Genomic DNA, 27,926 nt, shown 5'->3' with positions numbered 1-27,926 from the left:
GTGCAAGAAAACCAGTTGCATTATTTTGGTCGCATCTCATTGTTAAACAGGCATGGCTTCAAGGTGAGCTTTGACTCTTTCAGAAAATCAAATGCACGCTCCAGAGAGTGAAGTTGGACAGAATGTTCCAAGGGCTTTCAGAACATTTCTTTTCTTTTCTTTTTTTTTCTTTTAATGTTTTATTTATTTCCGAGAGGAGACAGTGTGAGCAGCGGAGGGTCAGAGAGAGAGGGAGACACAGAATCCGAAGCAGACTCCAGGCTCTGAGCTGTCAGCACAGAGCCTGACACGGGGCTTAAAACCATGAACCGTGAGATCATGACCTGAGCTGAAGTCGAATGCTTAACTGACTGAGCCACCCAAGTGACCCAGCACATTTCTTTTTTTTAAGTCTCTTTTATTTATTTTTTTAAATATTTTTATTTATTTCTAGGAGAGAGAGAGAGAGAGACAGCGCGAGCAGGGGAGGGTCAGAGAGAGAGGGAGTCACAGACTGAAACAGGCTCCAGGCTCTGAGCTGGCAGTCAGCACAGAGCCCGACGCGGGGCTCGAANGCAGTCAGCACAGAGCCCGACGCGGGGCTCGAACCCATGAACCGTGAGATCATGACCTAAGCGAAAGTCGGACGCTCAACCGACTAAGCCACCCAGGCGCCCCGACCCAGCACATTTCTTAAGAAGGCTATCCAGAATGATTTTGAGGTGACTTGGCATTATTGAAATAAGCATATATTCAGTGACAGAACTTTCATTTGGAAGTGTTTATTTTGATACAGTCATAATTGATCACTTTCCCTACAACTGGCATAGTCTCAGAAGACAGCCAGTTGTTAAAATAGCACAGGGCCAGGCCTTTTGTTAGTTTACTTTTCACAGTGAGCCTGTGAAGTGGATCTCACTTTTGTGTTACAGATAAGAAAAACCAGGATTCATAGAAATTATATAATTTGCCCAAAGTTTCACAGCAAGTTGTGGTGGAGCAATATTTGTAGTGTCTGTAGAAGCTCTCATGCATTTTTTCCTGTATTGCCTCGTATTTGTCTTAACATGAAAGTTCGTTTTGCATCTTGCCATGGGAGGTGTGGTAGGTTGAGTTCATGTACCCATGAAAGGAAGCATCCAAATTAACTTACTTCACTAATGGGTAGAGACTAGCCTATCTTTTCTGTGTTCTTTAGCTAATAATGGTTCTTTCTTCATCCAGGGTGTGTTTGTATCCTGGCTTTGTTGACCTAAAAGAAGCTGACTGGGTATTAGAACAACTTTGTGAGGTTGTTCCCTGGAAACAGAGGACCGGCATCAGAGAGGGTAAGCACATGTCTGAGATTGCCCTTGTTGCCACTTGGTCTCTTTTTCTAGAATGTTTTCTGCTACCATTGTTTCTTTCACCATGGCCAGTCTTTTTTTTTTTTTTTTTTAAGTTTTATTTATTTCGGGGAGAGAGAGAGAGACAGCGTGAACAGGCGAGGGTCAGAGAGAGGGAGACACAGAAGTTGAAGCAGGCTCCAGGCTCTGAGCTAGCTGTCACCACAGAGCCCGATGTGGGGCTCGAACCTACAAACTGTAATAAGATCATGACCTGAGCCGAATCAGGCGCTTAACCGACTGAGTCATCCAGGCGCCCCTCATCACAGCCAGTCTTAATTAAACAGATGCGTAGGGATTTGGGACGAGTAACTGCAGACAGAAGAAAGAGCAGGTGAAAGGTCCAGAGGTCAGGGAACGGGCTGGAGCAGGGAGGTGGCAGTTCAGGGAGCCAGAGGATGTCTGCTTTGGCTGACCTGTGCTTGACATACTTCTGTCTTTTTGAGTTTGTTTACTACCGTTATTACTTCAAATAGTGACAGCTTCCCTCTTTCTTTCTTTTTTTTTTTAATATATATTTTTTTAAATTTATTTTTGAGAGAGAGAGACAGCATGAGTGGGGGAGAGTCAGAGAGAGAGGGAGACACAGAATCTGGAGACAGGCTCCAGGCTCTGAGCTGTCAGCACAGAGCCCGATGCGGGGCTCGAACCCACAAACTGTGAGATCATGACCTGAGCTGAAGTCGGACACTCAACCAACTGAGCCACCCAGGCGCCCCAGCTTCCCTCTTTTTTCATAGAAACCTCCAGAGCTTTCTTTTGTCTGATTCTGTTCCACATATGCTTTTTTATGATCCTTATTACCAGCTTTTTATCTTCATTTTAGTTTCGCTAGAAGAGTCCAGTGTCTTTTTGTTTCAGTATTTTTGTACTCCTGAGCTTGTAAGGATGACAGGACTCGGAGCCTGCTCCTCCACGGGCACCCACAGGCGCACAGCTGCTGGACTGGAGGTGGCCACTGGAGGGCGTCAGCGCCCTAGCATACAATTTGCTTTCGGGCACATTGCGTGAATTGAGACTTTCTGTAATGAAAGAGGCAGAGCATACTGGCTTCATTTGTGGGACTCAGACATCAGAATAGGAGTCCGCTTTTTCTCCTAACTCCCAGAGATTCCACAGCAGTGGCAGGCTTGTCTTGGATTGCTTGCTTTGTCATTCAAAGTAATTGTTAATTTTAGGCAAATTACAGTTAAGTAGTTTCCTGATTCTTGGTTTTCTGGTCTGTAAAATGGACTAATAATAATAATACCTATATTATACGATGGTTGTGAGGATTAAATGAGATAATCCATGATAAGTGCTCAGCAGAATGACTGGTACAGACACAGTAAGCCTTCAGTGACTGGTAGCTGCCTTTATAACTCTTTTTCTGATTGTAGCGGTTGATGTCAGTTGTGGGGAAAATAGCAGATCTGTGGATAATCCCCTTCCAGATATATTGGACGTCAAAGACATGTGACGACAATCAGCCACATGCTGTGGATGGTCAGAGCACTTTTTATTGTATCAAAACCAATAGGCAAGGCAGCACATGGATGAAGTTTGTCTTGTTTCTTATATGGATGTTGGTCCCACGGATTCCTGCATATGAGGGGTCAGACTCCATATCCTGCTTTTTAGGCCTTCTCTAACCTGAACCTTTCTGCAGTGTGACTCCACTCTTGTTTATGGCATCACTGAAACAAACAAGTCACACATACTTGCAGAGCCTTTGCCAGTACGGCTTCTGCCATCATACCTTCTCTTGTCTTCTTTCTTCGAGCTCTTGCCCATTCTGCTCCTGGAATCCCATGTCAAGGCAGACGCGTGGGTCACAGCCCATCTTAACTCTGCCTTTGTGTTTCTCACAGCTTCTTGTACATTGCATGGCACTCAGTAGGTGCACCTTAAATAGCGCTAAAGTATTTCAAAGGCCCTGTATTTTCTTTCTCAGATGTTACTTACAAGCAACCAAGACTTACAGCATGGTATGGAGAACTTCCTTACACTTACTCAAGAATCACTATGGAACCAAATTCGCACGTATGTTGGAATGTTCTTGTTGGTATGGTTTTATAGACTGTACTGTAAATGTAGCTCCTATAAAATAGCAGAGTATTACTTGCAGAACTGCATGATGGTTCCTAGTTTAAAAAGTCCTCTGGGGTCAAACACTGAGACTTGGTGCTGGTCACTCTTCATGTGCTTTTTGCTCTAGAGGTAAACTCTGAGGATGAGAAAAAAATTGGAACTAGAATAAACTGGAACCTGACTCAAGGGTTTCAGGAAGATGAACCACTTCTTCAGACCTGCCCCTTTCCCAGCTTTTCTGGCCATAGCCCTCTGTGTACATCCTCGTACACGTTTGCCATGGAGCCAAATTCTTATGAGTGACCATTGAGGTCAGAACATCTCCTTCCATTTCTCAGGCTCTTTTGCCATTTGTGAAAAAATCTGGTATTTTTCTTGACTTTGTATTCATTCTGTGGCTGTAGTTCTTAGGCTTATCATCTTATCATTGCTTTGGCTTACTTCTACCACTTCTTTTGTTTTTAAAAGTTTCCATGACAGTAGACAAAGAGATTCTATTATATAAATTAAGCTTGTCCAAAGGATAGAGTTAAGGTCCAAGAAATAGCTCCCTGTTTAGTTCCTGGAATCTTGCCCTTTGGCAAATAATTTTATGCTTTATTGAAAGAGACTTTGAAGAAAATGGAGTTTTGCTTAATGGCATTGGGATAAACAGAAATATGACACATTTTAGAGCTTCTAGTAATTTGTTATACTTAACTACCACTTTACTAAGCTGTTCAGGGACAGGGGATAGGAGTGGGGACATGGCTTTTTCACATAAGGAGATGGCTGCATGCCTTTGTTCATAGGGCTGCATTTAGAATGTGACCCGGGGAAGGGCTGAGACCCTTTATATATGAGGTTGATTTGGAAACATGAAGAGAACAGAATTAGATCAATCCAACAGATGGCTAGCCATGTTTCTGTCAGAATTAATTTACCTTCTTGTCAACAGCCAAAGCAGAGAAGTTGAGGGTTAAACAGGCTCTAGGGAAGAAGTTCTTTGTCATCATTTTGGTTCATCTTTTAAAATGGGATTTCTCAACCTTGGTGTTAGTGACATTTGGGGCTGGGTAATTCTTTGTTGTTGGGCTGTCCTGTACATTGTGGGATGGTTATCAGTATCCATGACATGTACCCAGTAGATGCCAGAAGCGCCCTTCACCCAGTTGTGACAACCAAAAATGACTACAGACATTGCCAGACTTCTGGGGGGGAGGGGGGAGCAGTGCAGAATTACCCTTGGCTGAGAACCACTGGTTTAGAATAAACATGAGACCCATGAGATATGCTGAGTAGAATGGCCATTTACGCTTTGAGGACACTTCGACAACCCTTCAAAAGAATTTTTTAGTGAGTCTTTTTCTTGTATGTAGTATGAATTTATTGAAAATTTAGAAGCTATAGATAAGCGTGAAGAGTATTAAAATTTTGGGTAATTCTTCCACCTAATGTTTGGCTCCAGTCCTTTTTTTTTTTTTTTTAAGGTAAATATATAAAGAGAGTTTTTCTATGAAAATACCAAGTAGGTATACTGCATTTCATTTAACTGTATCCTTAATATATATCATTGAATGGTCTCTTACATCATATTTAATAGGTATGTAGTGTTCCGTAATCTGTGTGTACATACTGTAATTTATTGAAGCAAACTTTTTTGTTAGATGTTAAGGTTATCAAATTAAAATTCTTTAATTCTTATAACTTTGTATTTATTGTTAACAGATTTAGTCTGTTTATATCCCATCTTGAACAAAATCAAAAGAGATGCCTTTTTCTTAGATTTTTTTAAGGGTATATATGTGTGTTGGAGGTCCTTGTTTAATTTTAACTGTAAAATTATTACCTCAAGCTTAATAACCCAAAGCACAGGAGCAAATTCAGTCAGATGTTATTGAACTTCTTTTAGTCTGTTTTGAACTAAATCTTATTGAACCCAGTGTGTGAAAACAAAGGAGGGCCTTGACTGGCTGGGGGTCCCACCAGCTTGACCCCTCCTCTGTCTTCCTGTGCTCCCAGAGGCACATCTCTATGGTACCTAAGACTCTACAAAATACTTCTTGAAATCCTCTGAATAGGTCCTTTTACTTCTGTGATTCATATTTTCTCATACTCTTTTCTTCAGATGTCTTTTAAGGATAGAATGCCTTCACTGAACAGTGAGATGATGCTGAATTTTAATTTAGACATTGAGTTCTGAGGGATCTGTATATAGCGTATTGGTTGGTGAGTCTAAATTAATCCTCTAGTTCATTATCCCCTTTTTTTCTCCTTACTTCACCACCAAAAATAGCCAGTAAAAATATATGCCCACTTAGAAACATAATGCAGACTTGGAGTTTATCACAGTGCTCAGTCCCGAGGCAAGTCCGGGAGGTGCTAATTAGTTTCCCAGTCACACTGCAGAAAAGCTATCTTCCTCTTTTACTTTCTTGTTTCTCTTGCTAAGTGTATAATTCTAGCATCTGATCTTTATCTCCGTGAAGATAATGGCCATAAAACAAATAGGAAATACAGCCTGCTAACATTATTATGGAATTTCACTTTTACATTCATTCTCTTGAATGTAGGTTAGTTTAATAACATTTCTGTTTTACTGATCTAAGTTCGGTTTGTTATTAGATTGTTTATTTTGAAAAATCCTCTGCTTTAGAATGTAATGTTCGTATCCGTAATAAGAAGCCCCAGTTTATCACAATGTCAGCATCGCAGCAAAGCTGAGTGAGTCCCACATATGCTTCCTTAGCAGTTTTACCTGACAATAGCCATAGGATATACTTAGAATATTATGCTTGCCTCGCTGAATGTGCATTCCTTCACTGCTGTACATTGAACATGACTTTGAAGGGGTTCTCTAAAGTAGAGTTTTTAAAGTGGACTCTGGATACCTGGAGGTTATCCATGAAATCCTTTGGGGGAGTCCACAGGTCAAAACTATCTTTGGAATAATACTAAGACTATATGATACATGGCACTTTCACTGTGTTGAATTTGCATGGACGATACAAAAGTAATGGTGGATGGAACTGCTGGTATGTTAGCATGAGTCAGGGCATTGTCGCCAGACTCTACTAGTAATCATGGGATTCTTCACCACCACGCACTTCCAGTTTAAGAAAAAAAGAAAGCTGATTTAGTTTAAGAATGTTCCTCAAAGCAGTAAACATTACTACTTTTATTAAATCTCAATATTTGAGTTCATATCTCTTGAATAGTTTGGTGAAATGGAAGGTATGCATAAAGCACTCCTGCTACAAAGCCACGCATGATGGTTGTCAAGGAAGAACACTTGTGAGATTGTTTAAGCTATAGCTGAACTACCTGCTTTCATCATGGATCATGTTTATTTGGAAGAACAACTAACAGACTGTAGTTATTCAGGCTTGAGTATTTGGCAGATGTTTTCTAATAAATGAATGAAGTGTCACTTCAAGTGGAACAATGGATAGGATTTGTTACTTATAAAAGTTGAGTTTTCAAGCAAAGTTACTAATTTGGAGAAAGTCTTATCTGCCACTTTTAGCCTGATCTCTTCCTATTATTTAGTCTTTTCTGATGAGATCATTGGTAATATTAATGGATATGATTTTTTTATATTATATAATGAAATGTGTCAGGAGATCTGCATTACTCATGGGATCAATATTTTCCACATGACCAGTGCTTGATGTTATAGAATCAGACAGGATTAAGACTCATTCAAAATGCCGGCTGACCCAATGGATTTAAATGTAACAATATGAGAAATTTGTTGATAATGGTTTCAGATTATCTGAAGTCAGTACTTGTTGAGTTTTGGTGTAATATCAAAGAATATCCATGGTTATTTGGAAAGGCTGGAAAAGACTCCTCCGTTTTTTATTACATATCTGTGTGAAGCCAATTTTCTTCATATACTTCAACAAAAACAACATACTGTAACAGATTGAATGCAGAAGCAGATAGGAGAATCAACTGTCTTTAGTTAAGCCAAACATTAAAGATATTTGCAAAACACTGCAACTTTTCCTGATATTTTTTTGTATTGGAAGATACAGTTATTTTTCATAAGATAATATTTACATTAACATGTAATGGGTTTGTATTTTTGTGATAGTTTAATTTTTTAGTTTTAATTTTTAATATGATAAACCTCATTGCTGTAGCCAAAGAACAGAGGTTCTTTGGAGACCTCAATCATTTTTGATAGTGGTGTGAGAACCACTGTCGTAAAGGAAGGTCTGTAAAGCACTTGGGGTTTCTTGGAGGAAGGACAGAATTGTAACAAGTGATACAGCCATGCTGATTGTGGCTCCCAGGTACAGTGGGAGGTCAGGGGTCATAGCTTCCTGTGGTGTATGTGGCAGGAAGGTGTGTTCCAAATACAAACTGCAAAAGAGAACCGGTGCTCAGGAGGGAGCCTGGGGAATCTGTTGAAACTGTAGTTCACAGTAGTTCATGTATTTATCAAGGCCACGTCATGATTCCATTCTGTAGAATGTTTTTTCCCTTTAGGTCCTATTTTTAGGAAGGTAGCCACTCTGGAAATATTAAATACCTTTTTTAAAAAGCAGTTTTGTCATTCATGATAAAATAGAAATCGAATGAACAGAGGGCCACCCAGCAGGAAAATTGTTTGACTCCTCAGACTTGGGTCTGTATCTACCAGCTGCCTGGTAGCCTGTCAGCTGCGGCAGCAGAGCCTTAATGACTCACTGAGGTGACCGCTCTGAAGATAATGACCCTGGCTTCTTTGTGGGGTCATGTATTTAACACAGAAGGGATGAGATGGGTAGATAGGCGTGGTCCTCATGACAAAGCTGTACCAAATTTTCGTACCTTCATAAAATGGTAGGGGTCAACTTGCTTCAAAATAGAAATGATGGGAGGGAATTAAACTATTCCTCTTGCTTTGGTTATTGCATTCCAAGTGTTTGGCTTATTCCATGCCCCTGTTGTACACAAGACTGACTCAGCCCTTCCTGTTTCACATGTGGCTGCCACCTGTGTCTCGTGCCAACTGTGTCCACCCTTCTCTTGGCCTGCGGACCGCAGTGGCATCCCGTGCTGCTCACGCTGAAGGACCAGATTGAAAAGAACACCGGCCACACCTTCAACTCCTTGCTCTGTAACCTTTACCGAAATGAGAAAGACAGTGTCGACTGGCACAGTGATGATGAACCTGCGCTCGGGAGATGTCCCATCATTGCTTCGCTGAGTTTTGGTGCCACACGCACTTTTGAGATGAGAAGGAAGCCCCCACCAGTGAGTATTCTCTCTCTCTCTCTTTTTTTAATGTTCTACCTGCCTTCTAATATTCTGTGAAAAAAGTAGAGTTCTTAAAAGCTTCTGTTTTCAGGTTTAGAGGACAGGAGTACGTGCTTTGGTGTTGAAACCTGTTCAACAGATTGCCTGCCCCATGGTTACGTTTTGTTTCCCGGAGTGGCCGTTCATTCGTTCATTCATTCACTTATCCAACAGAAATTGCTTGCCACGTGCCAGGCACTGGGGGCTCATTTCCGTTGGTGGAACGAACAGACATAGTTCCTGTCCTCATGGATACAGGGGATAGACAGATACTACTAATTACTGAGATGACTGGAATTATGATAAGTGCTGTGAAGAGGGGCTTATGAAGGGAAGGCTCGAGCTGGGAGGTGCAAGACCAGAAAGGGAGAAGGCATGGGGAAGACGCCCCTGAGGGAGGCTTCACCCCTGAGGGAGGCTTCATTGTAAGCGTTCTGTGAGGGAATGTCGTGAGCAGCCTCGTCGCCTTCTCAGCTATCTTCTGAAATACACATGAACCTGTAATTCTCTCCAAAAGAGGAAGCTCATGCCAATTTCTCAGGCGTGGTTGTCTGTCCAGATTTAGGGACAGAAGCAGTAGTTAAACATGATAACTTTAGTTTTCTGTCCCAGGTTTTACCTGTGTTGTAGGATATTTCCAGGATACTAGGACTTTTGATTTTCTTAAATCAAGAAAGTATAGGACCCTAGGATTAAGATACATAGAAAAAGTAGTAGAAACTCAAAGAAAAGAGCAAACCTCTACCAGATGAACTTATTATCTTTGTGTCTTTCTCTTACCAAGATTCCCAGTCATTTAGCTTATAACATTAAACCAGAGCCAGTCCGTGTGGAAAGGCTTATAAGGCTGTGTTTAGAATATGACCTAATCCAGACCAAATAATTAGTAGCCTGTCAGTGCTCATGTCTGTTCTTCGTCAGTTACGCTTCCTTCAAGAACATAGTTAATGGAGTGGGCTCCTCTCCTGACATGTATTTCAGTTCCCAACCATGGTATTTTGAAGCATATTGGGTTATTTTGCATTTATGCCATTAAGCAGCTTTTGTCAGTTTAATTTTCCTTGATTAAGTTTCTTTTTTTTTAATTATAGTTTATTGTCAGGTTGGTTTCCATTGATTAGGTTTTCTTTGCTTTGTTTGCTTTGTTTTGTATGTTAGCAGGGGATTGTCAGTTGCCAATGACATATTGAATGATCTTGCTTCTGGGCACTTCAGATGGCCTTCCCAATTTTGTTGGTAATTAGCCTTCTCCACTTGAGAAGCAGATGACCCAGCCTTTGCCTTGTTCTCTTTGGTATGGTTATACTTTTATATGCAGCTTTCCACTCGGTGAAAATCCAGTCAAATAAATTATCTGAGTTATTCGTCCCGCCCTTGTTAAGACGCCTGTTATGTGACTAGCAGAGAAATATCACGTGTTTCGTTTTTAAGTTTAGATCTTCTTCTCAAGCCAGACTTAAGGCATACCAACTTTTTGTCAGGCCTGGCCCTGGGATCTGGGCTGTGGCAATAATCGAGGAAGGTGAAGTCGTCTCTTTCCTCCTGGTGTTGTGCCTTCCGATGGAAGTTGTCCTTCCCCCTCTGAGTGGCGCCTCAGCTGTGGTAGGTCCAGAATGATGTTTGGGATAATCCTCGCCTGGAGCCTTGCTGGTATTTTCTTTGTTGCCAGGTAGTTATGTGTCCAATCACTGTTTCTTTACACACATACATTCACCACTACCCCTTCTTAAAAACATTTGTGGCCTATTTACAGATTTGAGGCTTAAGGATTCCCAAAGCACGCTTTCTGGATAATTAGTTTTACCGTAGAAGCAATTTCCAGTCATTAAGCATTAGCAGTGTTCTGGTGCCCAGAATACCCCCATTCCGTTTCCCCGCCAGGCAGCTGAAGGTCTTCATTTTCGCATATGAAAGCATTATTCGTGGTGATCAAGAGCTATTTCTTGGTAATAAACTTCACTTATGTTATAGGTTAATGAGTACATGGATAATATAACTACCACACAGCCTTGTTTCTCAAGGCAACCATTTGGAACAAAATCTCTTAAGAGGGCGACTGCCCATACTGAAGGTTTATCTTCTCAAGGCTTCTTATAGTTTATTTTGATGAGTGTAGTGAAAGCACAGCTCATGAAATAATAACGATGTGGTAAAGTCCCTGTAATTGTCTGCTAGTAGCAAGGGAATCTGCATTATACTTATGATGGCAGATTTGATAAAAATATAGACCGAATAAGTAAGAAAATTCATCTGAGGTCTTAAAGTTGGCTGAGGAAACAAATTTGGGAAGAAATATAAAGGTGTCAATGCCTCACCTCAGGGTATTGACTGTAGTAAGTTTTGGCTTCCTGTGTCATCTTAATTATGATTGATTTTGATGTAATTGCATATCGTTTCAATTCTGGCTTTTGCTTAAGATGGGAAAATTGAAGCTTAATATATTGGGAATTATAATCATGCATTACTGAATCCAGTTTGAAAATGGCTTTTTCCCCCCAGAACCTGTAAGTTCCATTCTTGGGTAAACAAGACCCAAGTTTAAACTTTTGGAAAGACTTATTCAAGTTTCTTTAACATAGATTTCCAAAGATTCAGGTCTCCACAAATCTAGCTAAACTAGAAGTGCAGAGAAGCCTTTCTTTGAGTTGACAGCCTTAGGGTACGTTATCTTTATCTTATTATAATGATCTCTTTTCTAAGGATTGAAAGGAAGTGGTTATTGCAGATCTGTGTCTACTTTTCTTTCTAAACTCCGATGAGAGCTCTGAGAACATGACTCATGATTCATACAACTCAAGGTAAAAGCATAAATTAAAAAGCATAAATTACGTTAGTCTTCTGTGCGGAATTTGTAGGAGTGTGACTTTCTGTCAGGAAACTCAGGAACCTAACTTAGTATGCCACCGAAGGTTGTAATTTTCACGTCTGTCAACAAGACATTCATAGTGTGTTAGAGGTGGTGGGAGGGCATCTCTTGTCAAAATCCAGATCGTTGTAGCCTGTCAGAAGGGAACCTAAGTACCTGTTTGACTTGAGTTAGAGTTTCTCATCTGGAAGTGACATAGAAGAATCCTGAGATTCTTGTGTACTTTATTCAAGTATGCTGCTTTGAGACAGAAAAGCATATGTCTGGGGCCACTTTTTTACATCCCGTCTGCCCCACCCCTGCAGCAGCTGTCTGTTGTGCAGTCTGGCGCTTTAGGCAGATCTCTGTGGCCGCTGCTCTTCTGAAAGCTGCCCCAGTTCCACACATCGCATTCCCCACAGTGCCTTCCTGTGCCGAGATGGTAAGGAGACCTTTGTTTTCCTGAGTACCAGGGCCCCTCTGATGCATACAGCTGGCTCAGTCAGCGTCATGCATGCACCATCCCCGGGACAGCCGCTTCTCTCCCCTAACAGAGCCTTCTTCACTGTCCTTTAGTTTGTACAGTAAGTTCTCATTTCCTTGAATGATAACAAGGCACTGGGGGGCATGGTAGACTTGCTGGATCTTGCCGGTCCCTTCACCCCACCCCTTCTTTTGTTAACTCAGTTAAAGACAGAGTGGATGGCACCGTATTTGTCTTCCGGACAATATCGAGATAGACGTCTCAAGAGCAATGGAAAGCTTACCAGATACACTCGAGTAGACATTTTTTAGAAACCAAGAGCCTTTTTTTATTCTATCAAACTGAGCTCATTAAAGTTTGTCTACACTCCTTGTCCCAAACCTAGTTGTACTTTCCAAAATGCTTCGTGTTCCTGCTGTAAAGATTAGTCTGGTTCTTTTCCCAGCTAGCTTTAATTCTATACTGAAAAACAAGCTAGAAAAGGAACCACAAAAGCCATTTGGCAGGCTGCTATTTCTCTGTCGGTTCCCATGGAAACCGTGATGGCTGAGTTGGGGGGATATTAGATAATAGCAGGAAGTTTGTGATGCACTGAAGGTTTAGATGCCAAAAGCCTTGTTTTTCTAGCACATTACTCATGGGTAAGCTCTGTCTTTGATCAGCTGAATCCTAAAACTTGTGAAGGGCTTCTATCCACCTCAGGATGATTGAGTTGAGGCAAGTTCGGCATATCTCTAGCCACTTCTCTCTCTAGCACATTCTGAAGAATGAGAACCCTGTTTGTAGCACCAGAAGAGATGGTTGTAAAACCACTTCTGATGGTGGAGGCTCTGAGAGCCCCCAGCGAATTGGAGTTCCTACTACCTTTCTCACTAATTGCCTACTAACTATCTTGCTAATTGATTTTTTTGCCCACTACTGGGAAGAGTGGAGAACGAAAAGGTCAGTTTGATTATAAATACCGATATTTTTCCAGGACCTCAGAAGAGATGAAGATATTAGAATCCAAAATACTGTAATACTGACTAGTTTAAATTTGAAAGCTGGTTAAACTGCACTGTGCAGTATTTTGTGGAGTAGTAACTGAACCTCCAGTTTAGCCAGTGCCCCACTGCTGCTGGCCCAGTCATCTGTATTGCTTTTCTTTTTTAGGTTTATTTATTTGGAGAGAGAGAGAGAGAGAGAGAGAGAGAGATTGAACGAGGGAGGGGCAGAGAGAAGGAGAGAATCTCAAGCAGGCTCCACACTCAGCATGGAACCTGATGTGGGACTCATATCCACAAACCATTAAGATCATGACCTGAGCCAATATCAGGAGTCATACACTCAACCCACTGAGCCGCCCAGGTACCCCCAGTCGTCCATATTTCTCAATCAGCCCCTCTTCGGATTACAGCATCTTTTCTGAGAAGTTACAAGAAGCACTGGAAAGAAATTGTTAATAACCATCATCCTTTTAATACATCCACAAATGAGATCTAGAAAGTTAGTTTTTATATTTTTTATCTTTAGTTTTTATATTTTTATCTCCTATCACTGATGGTAAAAAGCACCTATCTTCCTCACTTTTACTTCTTTTTTTGCAAATGGGGTGATGATGGTAGCTACTTTATCGGAGCAAAAGAAAAGTTACCCCATGAAAGGCATTATGCAAATTGTTGGAATAATGGTGAATTTTTAAGCTGTTAAGAGTAGATGCCACAGTGACTTTTCAGATGTGGAAATTGGAAAGGGAGATGAGTAGCAGTGAAACCACAATCCCAAGATTCCCTTGACCTGTGAAATGGAGTAGAAGGGAGGCTTGGAGAGGGTGAAGTGGCCTGTGGATCAGAAATGGTGACTGAGTTTTTGAGCTCCTATCTCTAGGGCTAGTCAGTGGTTTGGAGAGAGAGAGAGAGAGAGTGAGTAGGTGAGTAGATGAAAATGTGCATGTTTGAGCAATAAAGCTAAGTAGTTTGGTAAGACTTAATTATCTTCAGACTTGAAATTCTGTAAGACATGGAATCATCATTTGCTGCCTTAGGGCCTTGTCTCCGTTGGAATCCATGCCCGCGGTGCCACTAGGAAGAATTTGGTTTTGCCCAGAACTACCTGGTTTTATAGTGCCGCCAGCGCTCCTTTTAGTCCTGGGAGAACAGCCTTTTCCAAAGTGACCCATCAGATTTGCGTGTGCCATGATTAGGGATGGGCTAATCCCTAATCTGCTTCCAAACTTGACTTTTTAAAACAGTGTCCCAGTGTTAGAATTTTTTCCTCCCTTCACCATACTCGTAAAAACTATTCCTAAGCCTTCTGGTGATGTTTTCCTCTTTCCCAAGTGCAGTTTTCATGGTAGATGACTGCTGAGCCAGGCAGAAGAGAGCTTAGTGAGTTTGAGGAACAAGAAGGAGGCACCACACCAGAGCAGAGTGAGCAGGCGAGGAGCAGAGCAGGTGAGGAGAGGGGGAGAGTAGACAGGGGCCAGATCATGCAGAGGCTCATGAACCTCAGGAAGGAGCAGATTTCAAGTATATCAGGAAGCCACTGAAGTGTGTTAAGCAGAAGAGTGACATGATCTGGTGGATAATTTTACAAGGTAAGTTGCTACTGTGTAGAGCCTGGACTAGAAAGGAGCAAGAGTAGAAGCCAGGAGACCAGTTAAGAGCTTTTTATACCTTGTGCATACCTGGGACCAAGGCAGAGAAGGGCAGAGGTGGACAGATCAATGACATGAACTCAGAGGAGCAGGGATTTTTAAGAGATGTATGGCAATAGTGGTCTGAAAGTGTTAATGTGGTTTATCTCCTGGCTCTCTGGATGTGAGAGACGTGATCACTTTCCACATGAGAGGGCTTCAGAGATTTGGAATCCTGGAGGTGGCTAGGTTTCAGTTAAGATAGGCAAGTCGAGGGAACCTTCAGAGCACATGAGGTTGGGGACCTAAGGGTGTTTGCTCATCACTGAATGGGAATCCAAAGGACACAGTGCACAGGGGCAGGGAGGGAGAGAGTTTGGGGAGGCAGTGGGGGAGGGGGAGCTGTGTCTGATCAGGTGATGTCCAGGAACGGGCTGGGAATGAGTTGTCTTGTTTAAATGGATGGCTGGAGAACCCTGCACTTTTTGCCGGTGACTGAGGTCAGCTGGATGTCAGACATGGTGGAATTTGTCCTCATATGCTCTTAGAGGAAGGAGAACATTAGTTTCTGTTCCTGCAGTCTTGGGGGGGAGCGCTTTCAAGATAGCAGCTTCTTTAAGTTGCATTTCTTGGAAATATATTACCAGGAATGGAATCATCATTTCATGAAGTCTTCGGGTTTCAAATGCACATTCAGTGTCGCTAGAATGACTGTAACAGTGAGTGTAAAGCCATGTTAATTTTTTGGTGAAATTCAGAACCTTCTTACCAGTACTGTGCTGCCCCCAGGACTATGTCAACAACAAACACTGTCAGCAGGTATTTCACCCCATTTGCCTTTCCATGTGTCCAGTCCAGAAGGAAAGGCAAGAGTTCTCATGCTAGTCTGGTGTACAGGGCTAAGTTTTAGATGCCTGCAGAGAGAGCCTCTGTTGCATTGAACGGTTGCCCAGACCTCTCAAGCACGGGGTTTGGAAGTCTTATTGAACTGTTGAGATCACTGGACATCCCTGGTATAGGATGATTGATTGCCCGTGCCAGTCCCTCACGCGTCCTTAGTATTCTCACTCACCTCCTCAGGACCTTCCATGCCAAATCAGTTCCGAAAATCAGGAAAGAGTTGGATAAAAATCTAAAGATTTGTATGTGGCAAAGGAGCTTAAAACCATTTTTGAATAGATAACCTCGGAGATTTCAGATCTGTGCTCTTCCAGCCAGTCTTTTACTTTTAGCAGATCTTATTTCAGAAACAGCTGCTTCTCTTTTTAAAGTACTGTATTTCAGATCAATATTGAGGATGCCATCATTTAAAGTGTGGCTTGAGTCAGCAGAATAACTAGAGATGACATCGTAGGGTCCTAGCTTTATTCTCTTACCATAAAGAATAACATAAAGTAATATGTTACCACTATGAACAGTAAGTCCAGCTGTCTACTTGTATCAGTACCATTGGAACACTTTTATATTCCAGATAGAGCTGCAAGCTTAGGTGATCCATGACGCTGTCTAGAAGCCAGCCAGGTTCTCAAGGGCAAGGGAACACCACAGTTTGATTGGGAAAACAAGCTGAAAAAAATCTTTAAAAAAGCGGGGAGGGAGACTTTATTGGCATAGTCATCATTTGGGAGATAGGGCAAGTAAATGGACAGCTGGCCCTCAGCAGGTTAAGGAGCTGTAGCATGGGCTAACATTCAGCTTTCAGTAATCATTTCGGTCTGCAAAAAAGCCTTGATCACCCTTGTCAATCCACTCCACCATGTATCTGATCCTTGGACCAGAAAGCTGGGGAAATCCCTTTATATCTGTTACCATCTTGAGAAGACCCTTTGCTTGACTCTGCAGACATTCTTACTATAACATCTAGGGTGGTTTTTGGTTTGTTTGCTTGCTTTTGAAGCACAAATTCTGGAATAAGTTTTTCTATGTCTGCAGTCTCCCTTTTTTTTTTTTTAATTTTTTTTTTTTAATGTTTTATTTATTTCTAGGAGAGAGACAGCGTGAGCAGGGGAGGGTCAGAGAGAGAGGGAGTCACAGACTGAAACAGGCTCCAGGCTCTGAGCTGGCAGTTAGCACAGAGCCCAACGTGGGGCTCGAACCACAAACCGTGAGATCATGACCTAAGTGAAAGTCGGACGCTTAACTGACTAAGCCACCCAGGCGCCCCTGCAGTCTCCCTTTTCTTACAACTCCACTCACTCACTTTTTTTTTTAACTTTTTTTTTTTAACGTTTATTTATTTTTGGGAGACAGAGAGAGACAGAGCATGAGCAGGGAAGGGGCAGAGAGGGAGGGAGGCACAGGACTGGAAGCAGGCTCCAGGCTCTGAGCTGTCAGCACAGAGCCCGATGTGGGGCTCAAACCCACTGACCACGAGATCATGACCTGAGCCGAAGTCGGACACTTAACCGACTAAGCCACCCAGGCACCCCTCAATTCCACTCACTCTTGAAACACCTGTTCTATAGATCCATCCCCACCACTTTGCTGATATACAGATACCATTGTCCGAAAGAGCCTTTTCTGGATTGTCATTCTGTTCTTCCTTGTAATATCCATATCCATCACCTCTCTGCTGGAAACTCGGCCATCTCTTAGCTCTCTTTTCTTTTCCTATTCTCACACTTTTCTCTTTGCTATTTCCTTACCTCTTTAAAGGTTCTTCCTTTACATCCAGCCTCTAAATTGTGGATGTTCAAGATTATCTTTGATTCTGTTATCTTTGTGTATATTAGTTTTTAGCACATTATAAACTGGTAATAGATTGTAAATGCTATATGAGCAAGGTCCATTTCTGTCTTATTATGTCTCCAGCACTTAGCATTTGGTGTGGGGGGGGGGTGGGTTATAGAAGTTAATAAACAAGATTTCATTTGCTCTTATGGCTTCGACTACTTCTTTGGTGGAGTGACTTCCGAATCTCTTATCTCCACCTTTGACTTTTAATCTCACTTGCACATCACATGTGCGTGTTCACAGGACATTTGCACCTACAACAGCACATGTGACTTGACCTGAAATTATAAAATCAGATTTATTATTGTTCTCTCAGAAAACTCCACAGTTCCATCTGCTAATAAGTCCATTTATATTCGTAATATCACTGTTCTCTTGGTCAGGTTCAGATGTAAGTTATTTTTAGTTCTTCCCTGTTATCTTAATTGTTTCAATTCCTGGATTTTCTTAATTTGTTCTTGAATTCCCCGCCTAGTGTCCGCCTTTATCCCAGGCTCTTTTTGCCACGTATCTAAAATACTAAAATGTCTTTTAATTCCAATCTTTTCTCTCCCAGTTCTGTTTGATAGCCAGATGCTACCTGTCTTCAGGAACAGGTCACTCTCTCTGTCTCTCTCTGTTTCCTCTCTTCTCTGTCCCACAGTTACTAACTGAGCACCTACTACGTATCAGTTGCTGTGCTCATATCTGGGGATATGGCAGTGAATATGACAAATATGGGGCCTTTCTCGTGGACGTCATAGGAGCTAGACTATAATCAAATGAACAAAGAGAAATAATTAAAACTTAGAGCTGTGAGTTTGGATTTTATTCTCAGTTCAGTAGGAGTAAATGAGGTTGTGACCTGATATGGCGTATATTTGAAAAGATCACTGGCTACTGTGTGAAGAATAGTTTGAGGAGAGGCAAGAGTAGGAGACTAAATAGAAGGTGGGAGACTCCGTGGTACTGCTGGGTTAGACTAAGGTGGTGGGGCAGTGGGGACGAAGAGAAGTGGATGAATTTGAGGCGTGTTTTTGAAGGTGAACCACTAGAACTTGCCAGTTATGTTTTAGATGTGAGGGCAAGAGTCAAGAATGACTCCCAGGTTCATGCTTGAGCAGTTGGTGGGTAGCTGCTCCTCAGATGGAAGAGGAGCCGGTACTTTTGCATCTGACTGTGGTCTTGTTTAAGGAGGACTTGTATATGGAGCTCAGAGTTCCTCATTCTACATGCTGGGTTGAAGATGCCTGAGACTTCAGTGGGAAGTGGGCCATTGGCTGTATGGGTCTGTGGTTCAGATGACAGGCCTCTGCTGGAGACATCATTTGGAAATTGTCAGAATAACAACAGGAAAGTGATGATGATAAAAAAACAAATGTGTAGTGTGGACTGCCTGGCCCTGTCCTAAGTGCTTTGTATTCAGTCTTCCAGTAATCCCATGAAGTCGATACCACTCTTGTCCCTGTTGTGCAGATGACGTGCCTGAAGCACCCTGTTAAGTCACTTACTCAGTGTGGCCCAGACAACTGTTTGTTGAATATAGTTAGAACTAGTAACGTAGATAATCTGGAAAGCTATGGAATTACACATCATCATTCAGAGCAAAAGAATAGCAAAAGAAGAGCAGAGAGCCAAGAGTGAGCTCACTGCTTTCATCACTTTGTTTTCCATCTCAGGAGCCTTTATTTGTGCCTATGGAACAAAAGATAAAATGTCAATTCCTTAGCCAGACTGTCAAATCTTTACATAATCTGTGCCCCCGTCTGCTTTGGTCTCTTGCTGTTCCCTGTGTGATTGCCCCACTCTGCAAGGTCGTCTCTCTGCTCTCCCTCATGCTCCCTCTCTACCTTCTCATTAATGTAGTCCTCTCCAAGATTCAAAGGCCCACTGTAGCCTTGAAGCCTCCAGTGCAAAAACTAATCGTAGTTACTGTGTGTCAGGGGCTTCCTGAGAGCTCGGGAAATGAGAAACAGGTAGCAGGCCCCCACTTTGTCCTTTCTGCTCATTTGTGTTTTGGCTTTTTCAGCTTTTTCTTAGTAAAATGATGGAAATTTTTTAGAAAAGTAGCTTACCTGCTTACCAGGATCAGAGATGACTTGAAAATGATATCAAATGGACTGAGACCGTTAATTTGGAACTATATTTAAAGGGCCTTTTCTCCTTGAGTTGGGTCGCTGAGATTAAGAATATGTGCTTGAAGGGGTACCTGGTGGCCCAGTCAGTTAAGTGTCTGACTTCGCTCTGGTCATGATCTCATGGTTTGTGAGTTTGAGCCCCGCGTCAGGCTCTGTGCTGACAGCTTGGAGTCTGGAGCCTCCTTCAGATTCTGTGTCTCCTCTCTCTCTCTGCCCCTCCCATGTTCATGCTCTGTCTCTCTCTCTCAATAATAAATAAAAATGTTAAAAAATTTTAAAGAAAAGGATATGTGCTTGAAGTAGTGGATGTGTCCTGAGCTTTCTGTCAAGACTGCCACGTGGCATGGCGAAGCAGGACCACAGAAGCCCAGCAGATCATAACTGGCCTTGCCTGGCAGCTTCCTGGCTAGGTAGTCGGACCAGACGGGGGCACCAAAGGAGTCAGGTGACGGGCCCTGCAGCAGCACAGCTGGGCCGCTCCTGACGTGAATCTGGTTCTCAGACATGCTTATGCTGCCCAGCGCTTTAAAAGAACTTGAATTACTTGCCAAAATTTATAACTTGGGAGATTTCACATTAAAAAATCCCATTTATCATCTTCCGTGGAAAACCCAGAAAATCAGACAACCCCGAGGGAACGGGGAGCTGGAGCTACACAGTGGCTACCCCTCTGTGCAGGCCGCTGCTCTCCGGCTCTCTGTGGCTCCCACTGCCCGCTGTGTTGTGTCCTGCCCCCACTCCTCATTTGTGCTGCTCGCTGGTGTTGGTGCCCCTTTGGTTCAGTCATGGTGCCTTGTAATTAGAACAGGAAATATAACAGAATTCCAGAAGGAAAAGAGAGCGCTTCGGAGAGAGCAGTGGAAGGAATATAAGCTTTAGAGTGAGCAGACCGAAGTTCCAGTACCAGCCCTGCCTGCCTCCTGTCAGCCTCTGCCCTAGAGATGTGCTCTCCCTCTAGCTCCTATTGCTTATGAGAAAATGGAAGATACCACCTTTACAGGGTTGTGATGAGCATTAGCCGTGACATACACATAATTCCTAACGTGCCCGGCACCTGGGCAGCATCCCCTGTGGTTGATCCTATCCAAAAACACTTTGGAAACTATTATAAAAAGAAGCGTTGTGGGGGGGGAAAGCACCAAATTCCAGATAGATTAAAGAGTTAAATCTAAAAAATGTAAACTCTTTTTTATTAACCAAAAAGGAAATGCAGTTGTATATTTAACTTCTGTCCGGATGAGAAAAGACTATCTAAGCATAAAAACCATGAAGGAGAGCCAAAGAAAGGTCAGAGTTGACTCTAAAAGTTTTTGAGCTACTCTGTGTTAAAAATCATAAACACAGTTAAAGGACAAATAGCAAATGAGAAAAATATTTCCAGAAACTATGACAAAGGGTAAATATCTCACTATCTGTGGTTACAGATCAGTAAGAAAAATACAACATCCTGTAGAACAATGGTCAAAGAACATGAGCAGAGAGTTCACAGCAGAATAAGTGCAAACAGCAAATAGACATGTGAAAAAGTGTTGGACTGGGTTAGTGATTAATGAGCTCTCTGTTTGAATAATGAATTGTCATTTTCCCCCTCAATGTTAGGAAAAGATAGGTATTGCTGTATTTTCCTGCTGGAATTAGAAATTGCCACAACCTTCCTGAGAAAGCTCTTTGGTAATATAAATCCAACTGCTTTAAGGTCCATATCCTTGGATCTAGTAATTCCATTTTTGAGAATACGTCCTTAGAAAAATACTCAGAAGTGTTTTGCCCAGGATCTACTTGTAGTAGCCTCCCACCCTCCCTTCCTTTTGTCTTTCTTTCCTTTCTTTCTCTTCCTTCTTTTCTTTTTTAAATTTTTCTTATCAGTACTGGTATATTAAAATCTCAGTGTCTAATAGCATGTACCTCACTCCTCTATTCTTAGCATTAGCACAGTGGCTGACATAATATAGCTGGTCGAAAAATATTTGTGATTTGAAGAAGGAAAGATATGTTCATGTAAAGGAATATGTAACATGTGTAAACACATGCTCACAATATAATGATAAAAATGTAAAGTACGTGATTATCTGTATACAGTGCTTCCTGTGTGTACGTTGCATGCATTCTGGCTAAGAGGATTGTGCTTTCCTGCTGCTTTTCCTCAGTCATTCCCATGTTTGTTGGTATGTGTGATAGCACTTTTCAAAAGGGCAAGCCAACATAATCCTCTCTTCATGGAATGTATCAGAGAGTAAGAGGACAGACCTTGAACCGGTAATTCATGAGTGTGTCATTTACTTCAGTGAACTTGTGTTACTCTTACAGTAGGTAGAAATACTATGCTGTTGCTGGTTTTCAAGCATTGATGGTTGTGTAGTTTCTAAGACACCTTTTTAGGACAAGAAAGGAGTGATTCCATGAAAAGTCTACATAGAGCTTGTAAAATGTGAACTTACCTTTCCAACAAAAATATTGAGGCTTCCTGTCTGTTGGATAGTTAGTAATGACAGAATGATAAATATGCCCAGATTTTTTTCCCCTAAATACCATTTTTCTAAAGGAAGCTGAGGAGCCTTGTGTCGGGAGGCAGAGGTGAGAATGTAGAACTTTGGGAGGGCCCAGAAGACCTTGGGGATCATAATTGAGTTTTCAGATTAACTGGCTGTGCTTGGTGGGGGTGGAGGGGCAGTGTCGATCAGAATTAATATAGAAGAATATATTTTTTGCATTATCTACTTGTGAAATTTTGAGTGTGTGGAAAACCAAATCATCAACAACAACAAAACCCACCCTGTGGACTGATTATAACCCTAAAAGCCTCTTTTTTTTAGTAAGCTCTACATCCAATGTGGGGCTTGAACTCACGACCCTGAGTTCAAGTCACATGCTCTGCTGCCCCTAAAAAGGGGCAGGCTCAGTGCCCCTAGAAAGCCTCTTTTAACCAGGGTCAGAGATGGAAAATTTTATCCTATGCTGTGGTTTTTTTAGGCGTGTGTTTTGCTTTTTTTGTTTTGTCTTGAAAAAAGACCTAAGTAAATCAAAAGGGTTACAGAGCAGTTGTTTTGGTAACTTAACCATGCCTAATGGCCATGAATGCACTCCTCTAAACAGTCTGGTGCTTCCAGTGTTGCTTATCCATTTATCAATTTGAGCCTTTATGCACTGCCGCGTGAGCTCCACTGGCCTTTTATGTGCTTCCTGCTGGAAGAAGTCTCTGTGTGTCTTGGTTAAGTTACAGAGTGGCTCTGGGGTCTGTTGGCACCCTGGCCTCGAGAAAAGAAGAAAGCGTTTGTGAACTCTGTGTTGCCTTGGTAGAACCCCTTGCCCTCTTTTCTTTCTCCTTCTGCAAATTAGGAATGTGCTTTCTGAGCCAACGGATTGGAAGGAATAAATAACAACCAGCAAAGTAATGACATCACCTCTCTTAGTGGGTGTACTGGGTATCACTGTCTCCTTCAGAGATTGATTAAGAGTAGCTCCATTCCTGGGGCACCTGGGTGGCTCAGTTGGTTAAGCATTGGACTCTTGATTTCGGCTCAGGTCATGATCTCATGGTCTTGAGATCAAGGCCCGTGTCAGGCTCAGTACGGACAGTGCAGAGTCTGCTTGGGATTCTCTCCCTCCCTCTCTCTGCCCCTCTACTGCTCGCACTCTCAATCTCTCAAAATAAATAAACATTAAAAAAAAAAAAAAAAGTAGCTCCATCCCAAATGAAGGATCACCGTCTTCTGCTTTTATGTACAACTAAAGGTTACATTGGAGGCGGTGTGTTGAAAATCAACCTGTGGCTCTCTCAATTGAAAAATTCACATCTTAGGAACATGAAGTGAAACCTGGCTCTGTTGAATATCACTTTCTTGAGTGCTGGTATTTCCCCCTTGCGTCTGGAATGCCTTCTCACTCGCTGCGTCTCCCCCTGCTGCCTGTGTCCAGGCAGAATTACAGTGCTCACCCCATCTCTTCCATTGGCCTTGGCACCCCCTCTTCGCCAGTGATGTTTTTACTGCTCTAAGAGATCTTCGTCTCCGGATTGTCTTAGGGTCTGACTCAGGTTCTTTCCTCTCTACTCCATTTTGCTGCTCTGTCTTCTTGTCTGTGCTTGAGCTGCAGATGAAGACCCTGCTGCACTCCCTGAGTTTGTAGAGGGCAGGAGGTATGTTCGTAGCTGTGCTAAACCTTGATTTGGTGACTGACTTTACAGCCCAAATCAAGGAGCCTGGAGCCATCTAATCTCATGGCTGATGCACTCCCTTCTGATATCTTTTCTCCAGTAGGACATACATGTCTGGTTGGATTCCTTTTTTCCAGAGAGCCGCCTTTTGCTTTTCTGAGATGCAGCTGGGCCACCAGAGAACAGGGTCACCTTCCCACTGCTTCTGATTGGCTGAGGGGTCAGAGGTTAATGCTTCGCACTTACTTGCTACAGAAAAAGAAAAGGCGGCAGGCACAATTAAAATTAATCCCTGAAACCAAAAGTTATTTCCAAACATTGCTTTTATCTTCTGCCTGGAAAAGTTATGAGTGCTCGACAAAGTCACTGCCGAGGGTTGGGACCTAGAACTTAAACTGTTTATGCAAGTTCATTATTGTTTTGATTTTGATTATCCTGAAGGAAATCATTGTAAATACTTAGGTTCTCCAAAGCACTTCTACAGTAATAAACATAAACACAGTATTGCCGTGATATCAATCCTGCGGTAATGTAAATGGAACCCCGTGTATCCGAAGTGAAGCGGATGAACGGGTGGATCTGCCCAGAACGGAAGTGGAAAAATCAGGAAGGTTGGGTCTCAACTTTTGATAAGCTCCTCGTTGCCGTGAGCACGGAAGTTGTTAAACGCACCGCTTTGTCAGCTGCAAAGGAGGAGTGACCCCACCTGTTGACTGTTTTGCAGGCCATTCTGTGAAGCTTCTAGTAGAGGCCTGGACATGAATGGACTTTGAGCTCTCTGGAAGAGAGGGGCATTTGTATCCAAGGTGTCATGATCTATGCTCTCAGGCTTAGATGGCCAGCCTCAGTTTGCAACACTGTCCTGGTCAAGCCAGAGCTTCCTTCTTTAAGAAAATCCTGCTGTTGACTGTACTGGAAAGAAACAAGAATATATGTCCGAGACACCAGAGGAGCTAGCTATAGGGAGAGTTGTGACTAGTTTAACGTAGGTACCAATTAATGAGGTATCATAATTTCTAAAAAGGCAGTGAGCACTCATCGCACCACACCTTGTCTAAAAGCCTGTTTTCCACACTATGTCAGAACACAGAGCACAGCATGAAGCAGATGTGAAGAGTCCTTGTATGAATGACTTGACTTCTTCACAGGTAAGAATGGGCTTTTCTGCATTTTAGACACTGACAATAATAGCTGGCACCTATACTGTACCTAATGCGTGCCAGTCACCAAGAAATTTACACGTGTTTGATCGGTGGAGGCTCACAGCAGCCCTGTGTGGCAGGTCCGGTCATCGTCCCCATTCTGCAGATGAGTAAATGGAGGTACCGACGGTGACACAGCTTACCTCGGGGCAAACAGCTGCCGAGTGACAGAGCCAGGAAATGAACCCCTACAGTCTAGCTGGGTAGAGGTTTGCATTTCTTGACCATCGTCAGCTTCTGTCACGTCTTGATCACACAACAAAAAATGTAGTGCAGTGAATGCTGTTTTGTAGGAAGAGAATGGAGACTACACCTATGTGGAAAGAGTGAAGATACCCTTGGATCATGGGACCTTGTTAATCATGGAAGGAGCTACACAAGCCGACTGGCAGGTGAGAACGTGCAAGTAATTTGGATTCACTCATGTGGAGGCAGTGTCCTGACAGCTCGTGATTGTTACTTTCTGTAATAGATGTGGTAAAAAGCAAGGTGCTTTTATCATGAGCGAGAGGCCATACAGTGATGTCGTTGTCAAAGGGCTCTGATGCCACTGACCGTCAGAACGGACCTCTGCAGCAGCAGCGTGCCGCAGTACTTTCTGTGTTCTTTTTTTCTCTCAAGCCCCCGTGTAGTAGCCACTATACACATGACTGTTCTTGACCCTTTGAAATGTGGCTAGTGTGTGGAAGGCCTGGATTTTTACTTGAACTTAAGTAAGTTTGAATAGCATGAGGCAGCCAGGGGCTAGCACATCACACTGGGCCGCACAGCTCCGCAGCTCGGGCCAGGCCATGTTAACGCCAGCTCACGTTTAAGGTGTGCAGAGTCTCCTAAGAATGCTTGGCACGAGAGTGGAGTCTCACGCCGGTCTTTGATCCCGGCCGTTTCCATTTTGTCTCAGGAGACTTGGGGAAGTGGCAGGGAGCTGAGAGGAAGGAAGAACAACAACTAGAAGAGATGAAAATGCCTCACTGAGCGGGCGCTGGCTTATCAGAGTAACGGTGGTGGGACTTGTTCTTCAGAGAAGAACCTTTCTCCGCAAGACTTCAGAGAGCTTACTGATACTCGTGGGGGGGCGGGAGGGGGTGGCAGGGGGCTGCGTCCTCATAGGTGTGTTTATGTCAGAGCTGTCTGTCTTTCCATTTAGCATCGAGTGCCCAAAGAGTACCACTCCAGAGAACCGAGAATAAACCTGACCTTCCGGACGGTTTATCCAGACCCCAGAGGGGCGCGCTGGTGACAGGCGGTCTTTGCGAGGAGCTGTGCTGAGACTGAGCTGAGATTCCCGCCCTGAAGAGACTTCCAGAGGCCGGTCCAGCTGCTCTCACGGTGCAGCTGCTTGGAGGGTGAGGGTGTGGGTTGTTTCCCAGCTCAGAGTCCTGTTAAACAACAGCCAGCAGCCCCCATTCACAGTACGTGTGCTGTGGGGACAGTGCTCCCTGATCATGTCTTGAAATCGTATGCGATATGTTCTTTAGGCAAATTAAAACCTGCTGTGGCCGTACCCATGGGTGATTCTGTCCATAAGCCATTTTTCTCCTGCCCTCCCTGCTTCACTGGAAGAAACGTGAATGCGCTTTGCCTCTGGCGTAGATCCGCACATGTTCGTTCCTTGTGACTTGGTGAAGTGGAGCCACAAATATGTGTCACTGACTCTGGAGCCCCCGCAGGCCCACAGCTGCGGAGACCCAAACAGAGGTGGCTTCTCAGCCTTGTGGAAGGCTGCCGTGACTCCTCAGCATCTTGGCTTGTGTGCTTTGTCATGGAAAGCTGCCTGCTCTGGGAGCACTTTATTTACCAGAGCCTCCTTCCTGGGACACAGACAGGTTACAGGCCTCTGAGTGAAGAGTGGAGGCTGTGTTATCTCGCCCAGCCGTCTTCGGGCAGCCGCCTGCATACTTATAACATGAGAGAAAACCATCCCTCAGAGGGAGAAGTAGGTGAGTGATGTCATGAGAAATTTAGGCTGAAGAACAGCAGATGTGCCGCTGGTGACAGCTGTCCCACATAGATGGATTTCCCCTAGAGAATGACTTGAGTCATTTAGAGCCAGATAGAAGCGGGAGCAGTCCTGTGGGGATAGATTCAGTTACCTAAGAGTTGTTTTCAATTTCAGGGGCCTATGATGACAACCTTCTTCTGACTCAGTGCTCTCTCAGACACAAGTTCCTGAGATCCAGCCCTTAGTCCGTGATGTCACCAGAGTTCCGAAAACAGGACAGAGTGGCTGCCATCTATTGCATCATAAAGTCACGTGTCTTCTTGACCTGTTGTTGACTCAGGAGCACTGTGCCAGATTGATTCCAAACCGAGATATGGAGAACTTGAGAGAAAGAAAATGGATTCAAGTGGATGAAAACAGGGCAAGAGAATTAAGCTAGTTTCCCTAGCTCCCTGTGGGGAAAATTTACAGAGCCTTGTTGCTTTTGATCTTGTTTCCATTCCATGCTCTAAGATTTATGGCCTCTGTGATCACAGTGAAGTCCCAAAGGCTGGTCAGGCCCTTCCCTAGAGCTCAGATGTAACACCAGGCCTGACCAGGCCCTGTTCTCCGACAAGCTTTCTGGCTTCTTGCGTTGGGGTTCTCCCACCGCGTTCTTTAAATGTTTCACATATGGATAGCTCCTTTTTGTAAGAAACACCAAGTGCTTTATAAAATGTGAGCATTATAACGTGCTTTTCAGTGAGGGAGGGAGATACAAATCACCATAAAAATAAAATAAAACCCCTGATCCCTAGCTGGTTTCTTACTAAACAAAATCTGGCCAGGGCGGTACAGCCGGCTTCGGTGTGGAGTTTGATGCATGCCACTGGGAAATTCCTCTTCCAGTCCTACAAATGAAAGAGCTGGCAGATGGTTCCCAGTCTTATGGCATCCCTCCTAATGTAGGGTCATGATCTCCCCTTGCGTCAGCTGCAGATTTGATCTCTTCACTCATCACTGCCATGTCTGTCAGGGTAATGAATTTCTGCTCGACAGCTGACAGCCTGGCCCACCACCTGGGCGTCTTCATCTGAGAGCACAGGTCTTAGCTTTTGTTTCTTGCTGTCCAGTGCTAGACCTGCCTTTTCTCTC

General features: G+C 43.2%; 1 protein-coding gene across 7 annotated transcripts in view; it reads left to right on the top strand.

Annotated features, from left to right (window-relative positions):
- The window catches only part of ALKBH3 (alkB homolog 3, alpha-ketoglutarate dependent dioxygenase), a 35,142-nt gene extending 7,218 nt beyond the window's left edge, over positions 1-27,924 (top strand). For 3 of the 7 annotated variants that reach the window (XM_039226744.1, XM_039226740.1, XM_039226741.1), the window contains 5 exons: positions 1,204-1,307; positions 3,298-3,386; positions 8,451-8,660; positions 25,144-25,242; positions 25,998-26,354. In XM_039226744.1, the coding sequence (XP_039082675.1) occupies positions 1,204-1,307; positions 3,298-3,386; positions 8,451-8,660; positions 25,144-25,242; positions 25,998-26,090 (595 nt within the window). In that variant the 3' untranslated portion in view covers positions 26,091-26,354. Of the gene's footprint in view, positions 1-1,203; positions 1,308-3,297; positions 3,387-8,450; positions 8,661-24,731; positions 25,243-25,997; positions 26,791-26,966 lie in introns of those variants that run through there. The other 4 variants (XR_005527496.1, XR_005527497.1, XM_039226743.1 and 1 more) reach the window with 4 other exon arrangements.
- Positions 27,925-27,926: the final 2 nt, after the last annotated feature.

This window comes from Hyaena hyaena, unplaced genomic scaffold, assembly GCF_003009895.1.
Source record: "Hyaena hyaena isolate Hyena2069 unplaced genomic scaffold, ASM300989v1 scaffold_23, whole genome shotgun sequence".
Classification (NCBI taxonomy): Eukaryota; Metazoa; Chordata; class Mammalia; order Carnivora; family Hyaenidae; genus Hyaena; species Hyaena hyaena.
This window is presented reverse-complemented; position numbering and strand designations above follow the sequence as displayed.